General features: G+C 44.1%; 3 protein-coding genes across 7 annotated transcripts in view; 2 read left to right on the top strand and 1 right to left on the bottom strand.

Annotated features, from left to right (window-relative positions):
- rhbdl3 (rhomboid, veinlet-like 3) overlaps nucleotides 1-16,457 on the bottom strand; it is a 129,090-nt gene that overhangs the window by 96,845 nt on the left and 15,788 nt on the right. The gene's annotated exons all lie outside the window — the stretch shown is intronic.
- Nucleotides 8,070-10,128, top strand: LOC307165948 (HMG domain-containing protein 3-like; the record flags this gene model as incomplete). Its single annotated transcript, XM_079884033.1, has 6 exons — nucleotides 8,070-8,118; nucleotides 8,395-8,596; nucleotides 8,990-9,094; nucleotides 9,397-9,587; nucleotides 9,685-9,804; nucleotides 10,120-10,128. The coding sequence occupies exons 1-6, from the start codon at nucleotides 8,098-8,100 to the stop codon at nucleotides 10,126-10,128; spliced, it is 648 nt and encodes a 215-aa protein (XP_079740159.1). The 5' UTR covers nucleotides 8,070-8,097.
- On the top strand, nucleotides 10,936-12,727 carry LOC307165946 (uncharacterized protein; the record flags this gene model as incomplete). The annotated part of the gene is made up of 7 exons (XM_079884031.1): nucleotides 10,936-11,046; nucleotides 11,131-11,178; nucleotides 11,255-11,338; nucleotides 11,581-11,627; nucleotides 12,184-12,244; nucleotides 12,352-12,402; nucleotides 12,716-12,727. The coding sequence occupies exons 1-7, from the start codon at nucleotides 10,996-10,998 to the stop codon at nucleotides 12,725-12,727; spliced, it is 354 nt and encodes a 117-aa protein (XP_079740157.1). The 5' UTR covers nucleotides 10,936-10,995.

Below are 16,457 nucleotides of genomic sequence, written 5' to 3'. Positions count from 1 at the left end.
GTAAGCCTTCACGACTTTTCAATTACACGCAATTTGAGCTGACATAAAGCCAGTTTATCAACATAAGAGTATATAATGATGCCAAAATACCAAATCTGCAGCTCACCACAGCGTTTCAAATCTTATACCACATTGCGGAACATTCCCAGGATTTCTACCTTTAATTTGTATGACGACAGACAGGCTCAACACTAAACACACTAAAGGCTGAAGTCTTCTAATTAAGTCATGAATCCACATTATCGGTCTGTAATTAAGAATAAACACAGATGAGACACCCACACTTAGAGATAGACTCCCTCAAACACGCATTTACAGAGGGAAGGCATCCATAAATATTCAAAGATAAAATCATAAAATCAATACACATCCAAATTACATGTGCATGTAACTCAGGCACATGCACATGCACACACAGACAGACACAACACAACAGCTGTTACCGTATTAAGTCAAACGAAAAACTAATGTTTAAGATAATGCATTTAGAGGCCTGAAAACCAATATTTGACCACAAACAGATGAAGGATGTTCCGCCAGCCATAAAAAGACAGGTAGGAGTATTGACTTCAATAAAGTCCTGTTTTACTTAGAGCAGTGGTTTTCAGTCCTGGTCCTGGGGACCCACCGCTCTGTACATTTTGTATGTCTCTCTTATCTGACACACTCAGTTCAGTTCATGGGACAAGGGTCTAAATGAAGTTCTGGGTAAAAATCTCCCCCTCAGAAAGTCCCTGTTTGCGAGGTAGTACTTTTTCAAAGTTTTGGGGATGGGACTTGGGCACTGAACATGCTGATTGGTTGAGTTCACGCAGCATTTTGATTGGTTGACTCCACACAGCATTTTATTTCAAACACCATTTTTAAGGGGCTGTTTACACCTGGACACTTCATGCGTTTTCTCAGATCGGATAGCTATCTGATTTATCAAAACGATTCCATTTACACCTGGTCACATAAATGTGTTTTTGCGAAACGGATTTAAATCCGATCTTCAATTCCCGCGCTATATGCAGATTTATAGATATGAGCTGCATTTTATTGATCATCAGCTAAAATTTCAAAATCAAAGACCGCAATAAGAGAGAGCGGCAACAGCCCTGGTAAGATCATTTCGTTTCTTTACTTTTAATGATGATGATTGTGTATCTTTTCAAAATTGTATCTTTTCCAAACCAACAGAAAAATGTTCCAAAGAGTGAAGAGCACAGAGGTGGAATTGACCTGCAGGACTCCATTGCCAGTGGACACTGGACTTTCTGATTCAGAAAAAGATTATACTGAGAACATTGTGTACCCTCCAAAAAATTAGGACCTCAAGAAAATGGTGCAGTATATCTTTACAAAGAAAACGTACTCGGTTACTAATGTAACCTCGGTTCTCTCTAGAAGAGGGAACGAGTATTGCGTAAGGTTAGCTTACGCATCGGGAAAGTCTTCTTTCTTCGAGATCTGAAGCCAAAAAATTATCCTTAATTTTGTATACATTGTCAACGCAGTGCAGCAGCCGACAGACCTAGGCAGGCTGTATAAGCGTGCTCATTGGCTGCTCGGCGGCAACTGCTTAAGCCTATCGGTGAGCGCTCTGAACGCGGCAACCTTCGCGCCCTCCGCACCCTTCTAACCGTCAGAATGGGTGTGGCCAGCGTGTATATATTCAGCGCTCATAGGCTAAAATTCTGGTTTTCGCAGTCTGAAGCGCAAAAGCTCGTGGCGCGACACGGCAGGTTACGCAATACTCGTTCCCTCTTCTAGAGAGAACCGAGGTTACATTAGTAACCGAGTACGTTCTCTTACGAGAGGTCTCTCGTATTGCGTAAGGTTAGCTTACGCATCGGGAACCCTTTGTCAACGCCGTGTGCGCCGAGCATCCAGCCCATGAATCCCAGGGAAACCGGGGAAAACACTCTGCTGGGAAATGTGGCCGGTCGGAGAGACGGGCCAGCGCAGTACAGGCACTTCATGCAGCATATGAAATAGAGCGGCGCGGCCGGTCTATAAACATATAACAGTACAAACAGTAGGGCCGGCAGAGCGAGCCCATACAGTACATAAGCACTCATAAGGGTAGGAGAAAAACGACATAGTCGGTCTCACATGAAGGGAAAAATTCCCGCGCGACAGAGAATAATACGGGCGGCCAGCAGCGCGGGCCAGCACCGACAACAGCGCGTAACGGGAAATAGGAAACAGAGCGGATCAGCCGGTCTGAGTCAAACACTTCACCCTGAGTATAGTACCAGAATAGCGCCAACATATGAACGTAGTCTGCACACGAGAAATGGGCAGAGCATACATGTCACTTATGCTGACAGTATTTTTGCCTGTAGGGCAGGAACTTCCAGGTTATAAAACCTCACGAATGTTGATGGGGAGGCCCAGCCCGCCGCCATACAAATACCGTGATTAGAAATTCCGCTGGACCAGGCCCACGACGAGGCCATGCCTCTAGTGGAGTGGGCTCTGATGCCCAGAGGGCACTGCAGGTGTCTGGAGGCATAAGCTGCTGCTATCGCGTCCACTATCCACCTGGACAAGCTCTGTTTCGAGGCGGCAAGACCCTTGGTGCGTCCGCCGAAGGAAACAAAGAGCTGCTCTGAACGCCTGAAAGCGGCGGAGCGCGTGATGTAAACTCTCAGCGCCCGGAGGGCATAGGAGGTTATCACTGTCCCCACTGTCGGATGCTGGCAGAGCCGAGAGGGACATAACTTGTGCCCTAAACGGGGTTCCAATCGCTTTGGGGATGTAACCGTGTCTCGGTCTGAGAATGACTTTCGAGTCATTCGGCCCGAACTCAAGACATGCAGGGCTAACAGATAGCGCGTGCAAATCACCCACTCGTTTGACTGAAGACAGAGCTATCAGAAAAACGGTTTTAAGCGACAGATACTTTAGATCCGCGGATTCAAGCGGTTCAAAGGGAAAAGCCTCTAGGGCCGCTAGGACCAAGGACAGATCCCACGAGGGAACCGAGGGGGGCCGCGGGGGATTCATCCGTCTAGCTCCTCTGAGGAAGCGGATAATGAGCTCATTCCTTCCCATTGCCCGGACGCGCGTCGTCTCAGCGAACGCTGCAATAGCGGCCACATATACTTTGAGCGTGGAAGGGGATCTGCCCTTTTCCAACAGCTCTTGTAAGAAGGAGAGCACCCGCGGGACCCCGCATGCGCGCGGATCCAAGTTTTTAGTAGCGCACCATTTAGAAAACACCGACCATTTAGACGCGTAGAGCCGTCTCGTGGAGGGGGCTCTCGACTGTGTGATCGTGTTCACGACCCCTTCTGACAGGTCAACGGGTATCCGTTGATCACCCATGCATGCAGCGACCAGCGCTCTGGATGGGGATGCCAGATCGATCCACCGGCTTGGGAGAGGAGATCCTTTCTCACCGGGATCGGCCATGGGGGTGAGTGCGACAGCCTCACTAGCTCTGGGTACCAAGTTTGGTTTTCCCATCGCGGGGCTATAAGCAGCACTGAGTGGTGCGTTTCTCTGATCCTCGAAATGACCTGTGGCAACAGGGAGATCGGAGGAAAAGCATACAGCGGGAGGCTGGGCCATGTCTGGGACAGCGCGTCCTCGCTCTTCGAATAAAACTTCGGGCATTGAGCATTGTCTTTCGACGCAAAGAGGTCGATTTCCGCTCTGCCGAATAGGCGCCAGAGAAACTGGACTGTCTGGGGGTGCAGAGACCATTCTCCCAGGGGAATGTTGTCCCTGGACAGTCTGTCTGGACCGACATTCAGGTGGCCCGGCACGTGCGCGGCTCTCAGCGAGCGCAGCGAGCGGTAAGCCCACACGAGAAGGCGTTCTGTCAGCCTGCACAGATTCCTGGATCTGACACCGCCCTGTCGGTTCACATAGGATACCACGGACGTGTTGTCCGAGCGGACTAGCACATGGTGATCCCGTATGAATGGGAGGAAGCGCCTGAGCGCGTTCTCGACCGCTATCATCTCCAAACAGTTTATGTGGAGGCATTTTTCCCGGTCTGACCACAGGCCAAAAGCCGGTTTGCCCTCGAACAGAGCGCCCCAGCCTGAGGTGGAAGCGTCCGTCGAGATAACTTTGCGGTGTGAGATAGCTCCCATTGTCACTCCCCGCTGGTACCAGTCGGCCGCTAACCAGGGCTTCAGAGCTGAAACGCAGCTCTGAGTCACTCTGATGCGGATACCGCCGGAAGCCCATGCTCTGTGAGGCACTCGGGCATTCAGCCAGCGTTGTAGCGGGCGCATTCGTAAAAGACCCAGCCGAAGCACTGCTGCGGCTGAGGCCATACAACCTAGTAACCTCTGAAATGTTTTGAGAGGTACGGTGCTGCCCGGCCGGAGGGACGCGGCCAGGCGTCGAATGCAGCGCGCGCGCTGTGTCGACAGGCGGGCCGTGTACTGATATACCTGACCGTCGAAGGCGAATCTCAAGAATGGCCTGTGACGGGGTATTATCAGGATCTGAAAAGCACGCGTCTTTTAGATCGAGAGATATAAACCAGTCCCTCGGGCGAATTTGCGCGAGAATTTGTCTGGTTGTGAGCATTTTGAACGGTCTTCTCATAAGAGCCTTGTTCAAACGCCTCAGATCCAAAATTGGTCTGAGAGCTCCGTCCTTCTTGGGAACGAGGAAATAACGGCTGTAAAAGCCCGACTCGCTCATGGAAGGGGAAACCGGTTCTATAGCCCTTTTGCACAGAAGTGTAGCTATTTCTGCTCGAAGTAGATGTGCTACTTCCCCATTCACTCTGGTCTCGATACGCGCTTGAAAGCGCGGAGGGCGGCGAGCGAACTGCAGAGTATAGCCCTGTTTTACTGTGCTTAGCACCCGTTCTGATGCGCCTGGAATAGTTTCCCACGCTTTTGCGTGTGCAGCCAGGGGCAGAATGGCCTCCGGGCTCCGATCGCCGCGCATCGCGGGCTCGAGAGCTCGAAACGGAGGGGCGGGCGCGGCGCGCGCGCTCTTGGTGCTTAGATACGGCGGATCGCACGCAGCGATAGCTGGCCGTTTTACACACAGTGTCCCGGTGGCTTTAGACGGGGAACATAAAGTGTGAGGCGCGACGCGCGATGGCGGCGTCGGGGGCGAAAATGTTCGTTAGTATGTGTGAGCGCTCGAGGGCGGGCACAGGACTTACATTCAGGGGCGGGCGCGGCGCGCGCGCTCTTGGTGGTTAGATACGGCGGATCGCACGTAGCGATAGCTGGCCGTTTTACACACAGTGTCCCGGTGGCTTTGGACGGGGAACATATAGTGTGAGGCGCGACGCGCGATGTCGGGGCGAAAATGTAGTTAGTATGTGTGAGCGCTCGAGGGCGGGCACAGGACTTACATTTAAAACATGACCGGTCGTGCGAGGCCGTGTGACAGAGCGGGCACTGAGTAGGTGTGGGCACGGAGAAGTGGACACGTGACCTACTTTTAACACTAAAGCGGCTTTTGCCTGCTTCATGAGAGTGGGCTCTGTGAGAGACACGGGATGTATAGTGCTTGTGTACAGGGGTGAGCACAGAACGTGGGCACATTCACTGTACTAGAAACACATACGGCGTCAGCCGTGCAACCAGACATATGCTCTTTTGAAATTTTTCTGGGTTGCCGTGAGAACGGCGGATGCGCGCAGGCGAGCGGGTAGATACCGGCTCGTTGACTGCGGGGTAAACAGCTGCAGTAGCCGTGGCAACGGGGACTGACAGCGTTAAGCTTCGACGGTGGTCCAGCCGCAGGGCTGCGGGATTTAACCGTCTTTTCTTCTCTTGTGTTTAGCACCCTGAGAAGGTGTGGTGCGAGAGGCGGGTTCGCTTTCTGTAAGTAAGAAAGACTGGCCGCGAGCTCGGAGAAGCAAGCAGCATAAATTTTTATTTTCCCCGAGAGCTGGGATCGAACGCGGATCTCTCGCATGAAAGCGTATGATTCTGCCACTGAGCCACAGGGGAAAACACATAAGCTTTCAGTTAGCGCGAGCATATAAAAAGCGACCTCATGTGTCGCGTCGGCGTTTGTTTGCAGGCGTGCGTGTGTTTAAAACAGGCTCGTTTACTGCAATAGTAATATTTCCAGTCGCCTGAACTTAAGAGGGGACTGAGAAATGTGTGAGGATTGGCGGTTGTCCAGCCGTAGCGAGACTAACACACTCTCTTCTCTTTTCGCCGGCGAGTGAGGCGCGCACGCTGAACGCTGCTCGTGACCGTCCGCTTTGTCATCCCTTGAACGGCGCAATCTGCGCGGCCCAACGAGGGAGAGAGCGGGCTTGTTTTCTGTATGTAAGAAAAACTGGCCGCGAGCTCGGAGAAGCGAACAGCATAAACTTTAACTGCCGCGAGAGCGGGGATCGAACCCCGGTCTCTAGCTTGACAGTCTAGGATTCCGCCACTGAGCCACAGGGGAGAATACATTAGTACTCGGTTAGCGTCATCATGTCTTGTGACGGCGTTTGCTTGCAGGCGAGCGTGTATTTATAACAGGCTCGTATACTGCAATAGTAACAATTCCAGTCGCCTGAACTTAAGAGGGGACTGAGAAATGTGTGAGAATGGAGGTTATAGTCCAGGCCACGGTGGGACGAAAACACTCTGTTCCCCTTTCACCGGTGAGTGACGCGCGAGGACGGAGTAGCTTTCTTGTAACGTAAAGAGAGCTCCAAGACCGTCCGCTCCTGCCATCCCTTGTGAGCGGCGCAGTTTGCGCGGCTCGAACAGAGGGAGAGGAAACTCGCTCCGAGACCGTCCGCTCCTGCCATCCCTCGTGAGCGGCTCAGTTTGCGCGGCTCGAACAGAGGGAGAGGAAACTCGCTCCGAGACCGTCCGCTTCTGCCATCCCTTGTGAGCGGCGTAGTTGCACGGCTCGAACAGAGGGAGAGTACGGGTATCTATCACATTCGCCTCATCTCCTGACGCGGCGGCGGCGCGGGCAGAGCCGGCGGTAGAGCGGCCGGGAGGGAGAGGGCGAGAGAGAGCTCGAGGGAGAGGTTCCGGCGAGCTCCTCAGTCACAACAGTCTCCGGTGGTCGCTGCGAGCGGCGCTTATTATTGCGCGGCAGGGACAGGCGGAGCGACAGCTTGGTCGAAAGCTTCAAGTCGAGCCCGCAGGGTCGACATTGAAAGCTCTTCGCACTCGGAGAGTGCGGTGGCGGCGTGCCCGCGGCCCAGGCGGAGAGCGCAGAGAGGTGGCGGTCTCCGTTGCTGAGCGGGGCGCGGCACGAGCCGCAAAAACGAGGCGTTTTTACAAAAACGCCTCGTGCTCTTTTAGAGTACACACAGAAACAGAATAATGTAAAGGATATGTCGCCGGATAGCGTAGCAGGCACGGATGGCTGAAGGCGGCGAAGACGGCCGGCTTCCTCAGGCGCTGTCCTAAGCTTGCTGGTCGCTGGTTTCAACGGCGGCGGCTCTCAAGATCCAGCGATGCGAAGAGCGTCGCTGAAGACAAGAAAATCAGAATTTTAGCCTATGAGCGCTGAATATATACACGCTGGCCACACCCATTCTGACGGTTAGAAGGGTGCGGAGGGCGCGAAGCGCCCTCATTGGTTGCCGCGTTCAGAGCGCTCACCGATAGGCTTAAGCAGTTGCCGCCGAGCAGCCAATGAGCACGCTTATACAGCCTGCCTAGGTCTGTCGGCTGCTGCACTGCGTTGACAATGTATACAAAATTAAGGATAATTTTTTGGCTTCAGATCTCGAAGAAAGAAGACTTTCCCGATGCGTAAGCTAACCTTACGCAATACGAGAGACCTCTCGTAAGAGAACAATACCTTCTTCCCTATCCATCTCAGCAACCAATTTAGATGAAAAGGAATTCCTAAAAGTTTTGGTTCCAGATGAAATGCACTGTTCATCGTGTTCGGAATCCCTCATCTCTAATAAAGCTAAAATTGTCACCACAGTTGGAATAATTGAAGGTTGGTATTTATTTGTTAGTAGTAAATTCTTACTTCAATAATGTGTGTTTAAGATTAGCTGCTTATTTTGTTTGTTTTTGTTTTTAGGTGTTGAAACCTATTGCAAGACCTATTGCAGTGTGTGGACTTGCATATCGCTATCAAGAATGGAGCACTGGTGTGCATAACTATGATGAACACATCATACTCAGTTTGAAATTTTGTCTTATGCTTCGGAGTTTTTTGCAGGTATTGTGGATTGCTTTATTTATTGCAGGTTGTCCAAACTCAGTCCTGAAGGGCTTCTGTCCTGCAGTTTAGCTCCAACTTGTCTTAACACACCTGCCAGGAAGTGTTTTGTATTCCTAGTAAGAACTTGATCAACTGGACCAGACTTTATTAATTAGGTTTGGAGCTAAACTCTGCAGGACAGTCGCCGTTCAGGAGCAGGATTGGACACCCCTGCTTTACAGTGTTTAATGTTATTGTCACAACAATGTCTAATACCTCATTTTTCCTCTTTAGTCTCACACCGCTGTTGAAAGAGTCTGTAAAGCTCTTTCAATATCCAATGGAGTGGTTTACCCAAGTAAAACAGTGCTTTGTGCTTATTTGCACTTTGAAGCATTAACTGTTCACGACTACCAGTTTTCCTGCTTAAAGTGTGGATTCCATCCATCTGTTGTTATCATGGATGCTCATCGAAAAGCAGCTTTTAGCATGCCAGGTATGATACAGATCTAATTAGAATTTGAAATATCCTGACTTGCATGTAACTTATTAGAATCAATCATCAATTGAAGTTTTGAGTTGAGCTGTTTTTTATTCATCAAATAATCCTGAAAAAGTATCACAGGTTATAAAAAATATTTCCACATTGATAAGTCATAATAAATTACATTTAGATCATGTGACTGATGACTGACACTGAAAATTGTTTTGCATCACAGAAATAATTTTTGATAGTATATTAAAATAGAATGCCATAATTTTAAATTGCAATTTCTGCTCCAATAAATGCAGACTTGATGATCATAAGAGACTTCCTTCAAAGCATTAAAAATAGTGATGTTTCATAAGTTTTGACTTGGCCCTGTATTTGTAATTTTATTTTGTTTAGTCAGTGAAATAGAAGAACCACCAGCAAACTTTGATGGACAGGTGGATGTGGAGGCTTTTTGGAATTCACTGCGATTGGAGATTATTGCAAGAGGTCTTGTGGAGAGTAAGTTATTTTATTCATTTGGTTCAAAGTACTACACAGACACGGGTATTTGTTTTACCTTTATTATGCCTAAACTTTTACACTGGGAGACATTACACATGGATGCAACATGCACACATACAAATTGGAGAAAACATCCCAGAAACACCTGCTATGAGTGTACCCCATGACATTATCTGTTATTACATATTAATTTATTTATATGTATAACTTTATTTTGTTGTTAAACTTTAGAAATAAAAGTTGAGTTATCACTGGCAACAACATTATGACTTGTTTTTTGTTTTGTTTTGTTTTTGCAGCTGGAAACCCCAATCCTTTTGCAGTCAAACCAAGTTATCACCTTTGGGCTCCCTGGATTGGACCAAATACTAGGAAGTCTGGCTCTGTCTTGAATACAGAATGGGAGAAAGTACATTCATCAAATCCTAATCCTGCATCAGAAGTTCCAGTAACTGAAGAAAGGCTTATTGATGAGCTGATGTCACTGAAGGTGTAGTGTTGTTTTGTTTACCTTTTTGTAACAGTATTCTATTGTCAGTTTATTTCTTATAAATTCTGAGTTTTTTTGTTGTTGTTTTAATTCATAGGTGGCTGCTGTCCGACAGTTATGTGCATCATGTGGGTTAGATAACAAGGGATCAAAGATGGACCTCATAATGAGACTGAGGAGTGAAATGCAAAACAGATCATCATCAATTTTTCAAAAGGTTTGGGGTGCATCAGGTTTGTATGCACAGATATATCTTAATTTATAATAGAAAACACACATTTCTTTATTTTTTTTACTTTAAGTGCTGCAATCATTCATTTGAAACAATCTATCACTTAGGTGGCTGGGCAGTTGTTATGTGCCCCTGCGGTGTCGTTAACAGCATTAAAGTCCTGGTGAGAGCTGAAAGTCCAAGGGACTTCACTGACATTTTGCTGTCCTGGAAACACCTTCCCAACATAACCATTTGTGACTTTGCAAGAGGACTTTCCACTCATGCAAATCTCCATAATCCAAACATGATTCCCTTCAGCCCACATGAGGGTCGGCTGTTGGAGCCAAATGATGCCAATATTGCAGCAGCAGAAGAGGGAAGACTTAAAATTTCATTGGAATGGCTCAAAGAGAAGAAAATGCCTGCTGATGTGAATGGGCATCCATTAACTGGCTCATCTGATCACTATGTACTTTCTGACAGATTCCATGAAAACAACACAAAGGATCCCCGTGATAAACTTCGTAAAATACAGCTTGTGCTATGTTGGCTATTAGTTGGCTGGAAGAGTTAATTCTCAGTGTGCGGAGCAGTTGTTTTCTCAAATGAGAAAAAAACAATTACTTCCTAAATGTTATGAAGCCAACAAATCACTTGTTTCTTATGCGAAACCTGTTGCACCACTACAACGTTGCGATTAAAACTAGGTTTACAGAACAGCTTACCAAGGCTGTTGGTTGCACTCAGGTTGTCCTGGATGAGCATGGCCAAGCACTTGCAGGTAAACTTAATTTTTCGTAATGCAATTAAATGTCATTATTTGGCTTCTCCAGAAATGTTATTTGACACTGGGGTTAGATGACACTCACATGCTTTATTGCTAGGGACTTTAAGTAAAAGCACAGTCGAAATGGATGATGAGCCAAGTACAGACAAGGCCTCTGTGACATGGCTGAAGGATGTAATGCCCAACAAGACTGGCTGGGAGCAACCATTCAGCGAAGAAAAGGTGATTTGCTCTATGAAGGTTGAAATCTTTTAAGCTGATTTCAAGTAGCCTCAAACATTTTGTAATGTATGTTGATAATGCCCCCCCCCCCTAAATATTGGGGAATATGTGTAACTATAACACATATTTTAGACACAAAGCAAAATGGGAGTGAACATGTGGCACGTGTTTATTCTACAACCCTGATGCGAGAAGATTTTCAGACCTTGGGATTGGAACGCAATGTGGAGGCAACAGTTAGGATCATCTTAAATTTCTTTGATCCAATTTACTTTTCAAAAATGTTCCTGTTTTTAAGTGAAGCTGTGATATCTTAACAGATTCTGAATTGCTGTTTCAAGAAAATTGAAGACCTCAGCAAATTGCAGGTAAAATGTCATTGCTTGTAGCGTGAATAAAATGCAAAAAGCTATTATGAAGAAATGTGTATGTTTCTGTTATAAGGGCATCCAAGTCTGGACGTCTAACAGCTATGTGAATTCAACGCTGATTCCCCCACTTTGTGCAGATCCCATGTTACATATCCCTGTAAGCAATTATATATATTTTTTCCAACAGTGTAATATTGTAGTTATGATTTGTTATTGTTTAGCATACATACTTTGGATTTCATTGACTGTTTCGATGTATTATTGCTATTGACATTTTATGTGGCATATATGTTGTAAGCATTCTTTCAAAGCGGCCAAAAAGATTTCACAGAGCAAAATAAACATTGTGCACCATTTTGTATTATATTTATTTGTGATAGGTTGATGCTTCTACAAAAGACTGCATTCTATTTCCATCGTGGATCAAGTCACACTGGATCCTTTGTGTAAGTCATCAAGACATTTTTATCCATGTCAAATTGATTTCTGTATTTTGTGTTTTTTAACAACCATTTTCAGATTTTGCGTCCAAAGCTGAAACAGGTGTTTTTTCTTGATTCACTCTGCGCGAGTGGTCTGAGTGATGGAAGATACAGTCAAGTGTACAGGTCTTTTACATAGCTCAGTAGTTCATGTTCAGAAGTTCCAGTTGAACAGTTCTTGTTCAAATGTTCTCAGCTGCTGTATGGTGGTTCAGTTCTAAACCATTCAGCATTTTCCTTTTTTTCATTTTTTTTCATTTGTGATGTTCTTGTGTTAATGATGTCTGATGTGAATTATATGAGGTCATTTAAGTTTATTAACATTGAAAGTACCAAAACACTTATAACCAATCAACAGTAAGGGGCGTACACAATCAAAATGGGGGACTGTTGTATAGTGTGTTCGTAAGTTTAGCAGCAGAGTTATAAAGATAGGGGTGAGATACCTTTTGAATAGGGGCGTGTTTTGTTGATTTTGAATTTCAACATAATTTCTCAATTTCTAAAAATCACTTAATAGGAGGGTTGCTCAGACTGTCATTCCTGGCCATTGGACTGAGATCTCCTGTAAGGATCTTCCAGTAAGTTTTTGAATCATCACTTATTCTTCTAGCACACAATTCAATTAATTACTTTCTTGCTTACTGGCTTTTTTCCATTTCTTGATTTGCTTGTAAACCTTATCCAGGAGATTCCAATGCAGCATTTCTCCAATAATTGTGGAGTCTTTGTGCTCATGGTGAGTTTTTATATGACAGTAACATCAGTTTAATTTAGAAACCAAATAAAAAAAGGTCTAAACAAGTAGCCTTTGGATTTCAGTATGGCCTGTAATTTCTCTGGGGGTGGCTTTTGACTTTTCAGAGGTGAGTCTTCAGATCTTTGTTCAACACTTTTTTTTTGCAAGCCAGTATAAAAACTAAGAATTTTAAACATTGTAGTAATGTTTTTTTTTTTTTTTTTTTCAAGGATAATATGTCAACAATAAGGAAATGGTGGTGTGTACTGCTACTTGAAGACTCAAAATGTGTTTTGAAAATTCTAATTCTAAGGGTAAATTCTAATTCTAATATAAATTTAAATAATGGCATTTTAGCATTTTGTAATCTCTCTCTCTCTCTCTCTCTCTCTAGGTCGCCTACAGATCGGAAAAGGCACAGAAAAGATGCTGAGGTTGAAGGCCCATGTGAAGTCAAAACTGGTATGATAAACAGTTTGAAATATAACACATGTAAAAAAAAAAAAAAAAAAATGGCCAGTGAAAAAAAACTTTTTTTTCTTTTTTTTCAGCCATGGACCCAACAGGAGGCCTTGCTGATGTAGAGTCCTGCACGGGTTCCAGCAAATTTTGCTCAAACGGGTGAAAAATATCCAACCGTGTCGGATGCGGGTGCGGGTCGGGTCTAAACACGGGTTTAAAACAATCACATGCAAACGTAAAAATATATGCATATTTTTAGGAACACATCTACAAAAATATGCCTGTATTTCAAGTTGATAAAATAATTTAAAATCCACATCAGTTTATTTGTGCCGACGCTCCACGCCCTCCCAGGAATCTATAACGTTACCTAGGCTACTTTCACTTTTAAAAATGCATCAAAACCGCGTGCGCGCGATCTGCTTGCAGTCATTGAGATGGATGCTGAGGAGTTGAAGAAAAGAATAACTAGTGGAGATTGTAAAGTTGTCGACAATACGTCATAAAAAATCAAATCCACTATGTGGGAGAAATTTGGAGTTATCTGAAGAAAGTATTGTGAAAGGCTTATTTGCTGCATGCATTTTCGTGTTGGATAGCCGCAAATGTGGAACTTCATTGCCGAGGAAGCATGCAGATCAGTGTTGCCAGATGTACGATAATTATCGTATTTGTACGATAATTTTGACCTCTGTACGATGTACGATCAATAATGGAAAAAATCCTATAATGTACGATAATTTCAGAACTGTGTGACACTTCAAATGATGGTCGTTGTAATAGGACTTCTCATTGATCTAGCCGTGGATTCTACGTCTAAGTTACCGGGGGAAGAACGTGTAGAGAGAGGGAGCGAGAGACCTTGCGTGTGTGTGCTAGTGTGCCTCATGAAGCGCATGTAAGGACCCAACCAATCAATTGTAAGTGCGGGCGGGCTTTTATCTATACTCCCGAATTAGAACCGAACCCCACCCGTTGGAGATTTCTTGACTCCCAGAAATGACTTTGTGCAGGTTGGGATGTCTGTCATTTTCATGTCGTTGACTCGTGTACGATAATTTTGTTCCAAATACGATAATTTTGAGCTTCTGTACGATACTTGGACATTTCCAATCTGGCAACACTGATGCAGATACTGTGGTAACAAAGCAGTTCTATCGAACAGTATTTTTCAAATTTAACACTGTTAAGTATGTGTGGTGTGCAGGGCGTGTTTGAACCCAAAATTATCAGATGTAGGCTAGACGAAATTGCGTGGCATATAGTGTTGTAGCCGCGTCTGTTCGATTGGTAAAATGTTAAGGCTACTCAGTTTTGTGGAAACGTTTGCCATGTTCTTCATGTACCGGCCTTTTGACAGCTTCGGCTGAAGTTGTCCTTGTGGTAATTGTCGTGTAATAACTTCTGTATGACCTGGCAATAAACATTTTTGTAATTGTGTCTATAATGTGATTGGCTAAACTGATTTTATTTCGGGTGCGGGTCGGGTATCGGTTCTGTTTTAAGCGGGTCGGGTCGGGTGCGGAATTAGTGCTGCTGTCGGAAAACGGGTCGGATGCGGTTTGAAGCACTGCGGGTACGGGCGGTTGCGGATTTACAAAATCGGACCCGTGCAGGACTCTGTGCTGATGTACTGTTGAATATTATTTCTTAAAAAAAATTGAAGTAATGTAATATTTTAAAATAGTTTTTCCATATTTTTATTTCCAGCTACCACCAGAGGTGCTCAGTCACATTCTTCTTGATGTTGTTTATGAAGAAGGAGACAAAGCCTTTCACACTCTGTCACTAGCGTGCAAAATGTTTAATGAAACAGTCCACCATCCAGGTTTTCTTAAAAAAGCTCACTTTGTCTGGTTGGACAGTATGTATATAAGTATTACTTTATGAAATGAACAAGTTAGGCTAATATATTAAATTATTTTTTTTGCATTAAAAATTCTTTTTTTCTTTTATCTTGTAGGTATCGTTGACGAAGTCAGTCAATCCGGATGTGAGGGAGGAATATAGGGTGGAGTTTAAGCTCACCAGATGTGATGTCTGTGGATTCCTCTACAAAAACACCACTGAATATTGCGGCAGTGGAAAGAAGGGGGTCTTCACTGCGTTCTATTCAGATAGAGAGTTGGATGGCTTCTGTTCTACTGCTACTATAGTATGAATCAGTGAAGGAATGAGTTTTGACTTAGAACACAAGCCTTTGATGACAAATTCAATTGACGTTTCAAAAAATTGATTGTAAAAATGACAACTGAATAAATGTTTTTTGGATAAAATGGTGTTTGTTTTGCTTAATTGATTAATGTCACTTAAAAGAAGTTTATTAAACCGTTTTTACTTCATTTTATAATTATATGGTGAGTGTTTGATCAAACACGTATATATGAATGCCTTTATACAGCAAAAACATTTGCTGTACAATTATTATAAAATAACATTACTTTTAGTTTGTATGTATGTAGTTTGTATGAAAGTACAAAACTAGTATGACTTTAATAGTGTCAGGAGACATTTTTATCTTTAAAATAATAATAATTTTTTATTTTATTTTATTATTTAGTTCAAGTACAGACATTTCAAGTATAATGCAATAAAAAACAAGATGAATACTAGGCATTGTAAATACAGCTCAAAATGTGTAAACCAGAGAATAACAACTGAAGTATAAACTGAACATAATACAAATAAATACAAAAATAAAAATATCAAGGCAGTTATAGATATTTTCAAAAACTTTTTGTTTTGTGATCTCATGTTTGAAAGGGTTTCAAAGTATACTGTGAGATCAGTGTTATAAAAGGTAATATAGGAGGGTTTCTTTTGAGTTATTTTTGTCTTATGAATATAAAACTTCGCCAAAATAATTTAATTATATAATTTAGTTTTTCAGAAAAATATGGGTTTTGGAAACAAAGTAAAATGTCATGAGGTTCTAAATTAAGACAATTTTTTTTGTCATATCTATTTTAAAGTCAGTCCAAAAAGAAATAGAAAAAGGGCAATACAAAAATAAATGTTCAATATCTTCAAGTGATGTGTTACAAAAAGTGCATTTATCACAAACATAATGAATGTTTTTTAACGATTGATCCTAAAAAAGTCGCGGTGTTGATGACGTCATGTAACCCGCGCCATACAGAAGGTTTCGAAGGTAACGTACTTTTGAATGTATTCTCAATATCATTATTGCTATTTTTACAGTGAAAGAAATGTATTTGATCTTGTATAATTATTTGTTGGCCAATAGTGATTAAGTTTATGGCTCGCTTTTTATGCGGATCATGAAGCTTTTCGCGTCCAATTGTAAAGACCTTACGGCACGCCCCATTCCTCATGGCACGCCCCATTCCTTTCCGACCTTATGGCACGCCCATTGCTCCAGCCTGCAGTTACCTCTACTTGGTCATATCTGGCTATAACATTACATATAGCCTATAACACGCTCTCACACGTTTATTTTTTTATCATTTTTGGGAGGAGTACAATTTACATATTTGGTTTCAACAACCAGATGCATCTACACTTGTTCAGTTTCGTCTGGAATGCGGCCCAGACCTCCTCCTTAAGTGGTTTGAGCGATCGGATTCAAATCT

The sequence above is a fragment of the Squalius cephalus genome (assembly GCF_949319135.1).
Source record: "Squalius cephalus genome assembly, chromosome: 10".
NCBI classification, from domain to species: domain Eukaryota; kingdom Metazoa; phylum Chordata; class Actinopteri; order Cypriniformes; family Leuciscidae; genus Squalius; species Squalius cephalus.
The sequence above is the reverse complement of the archived record's forward strand: the minus strand, read 5'-3'. Positions and strand labels throughout refer to the sequence as shown.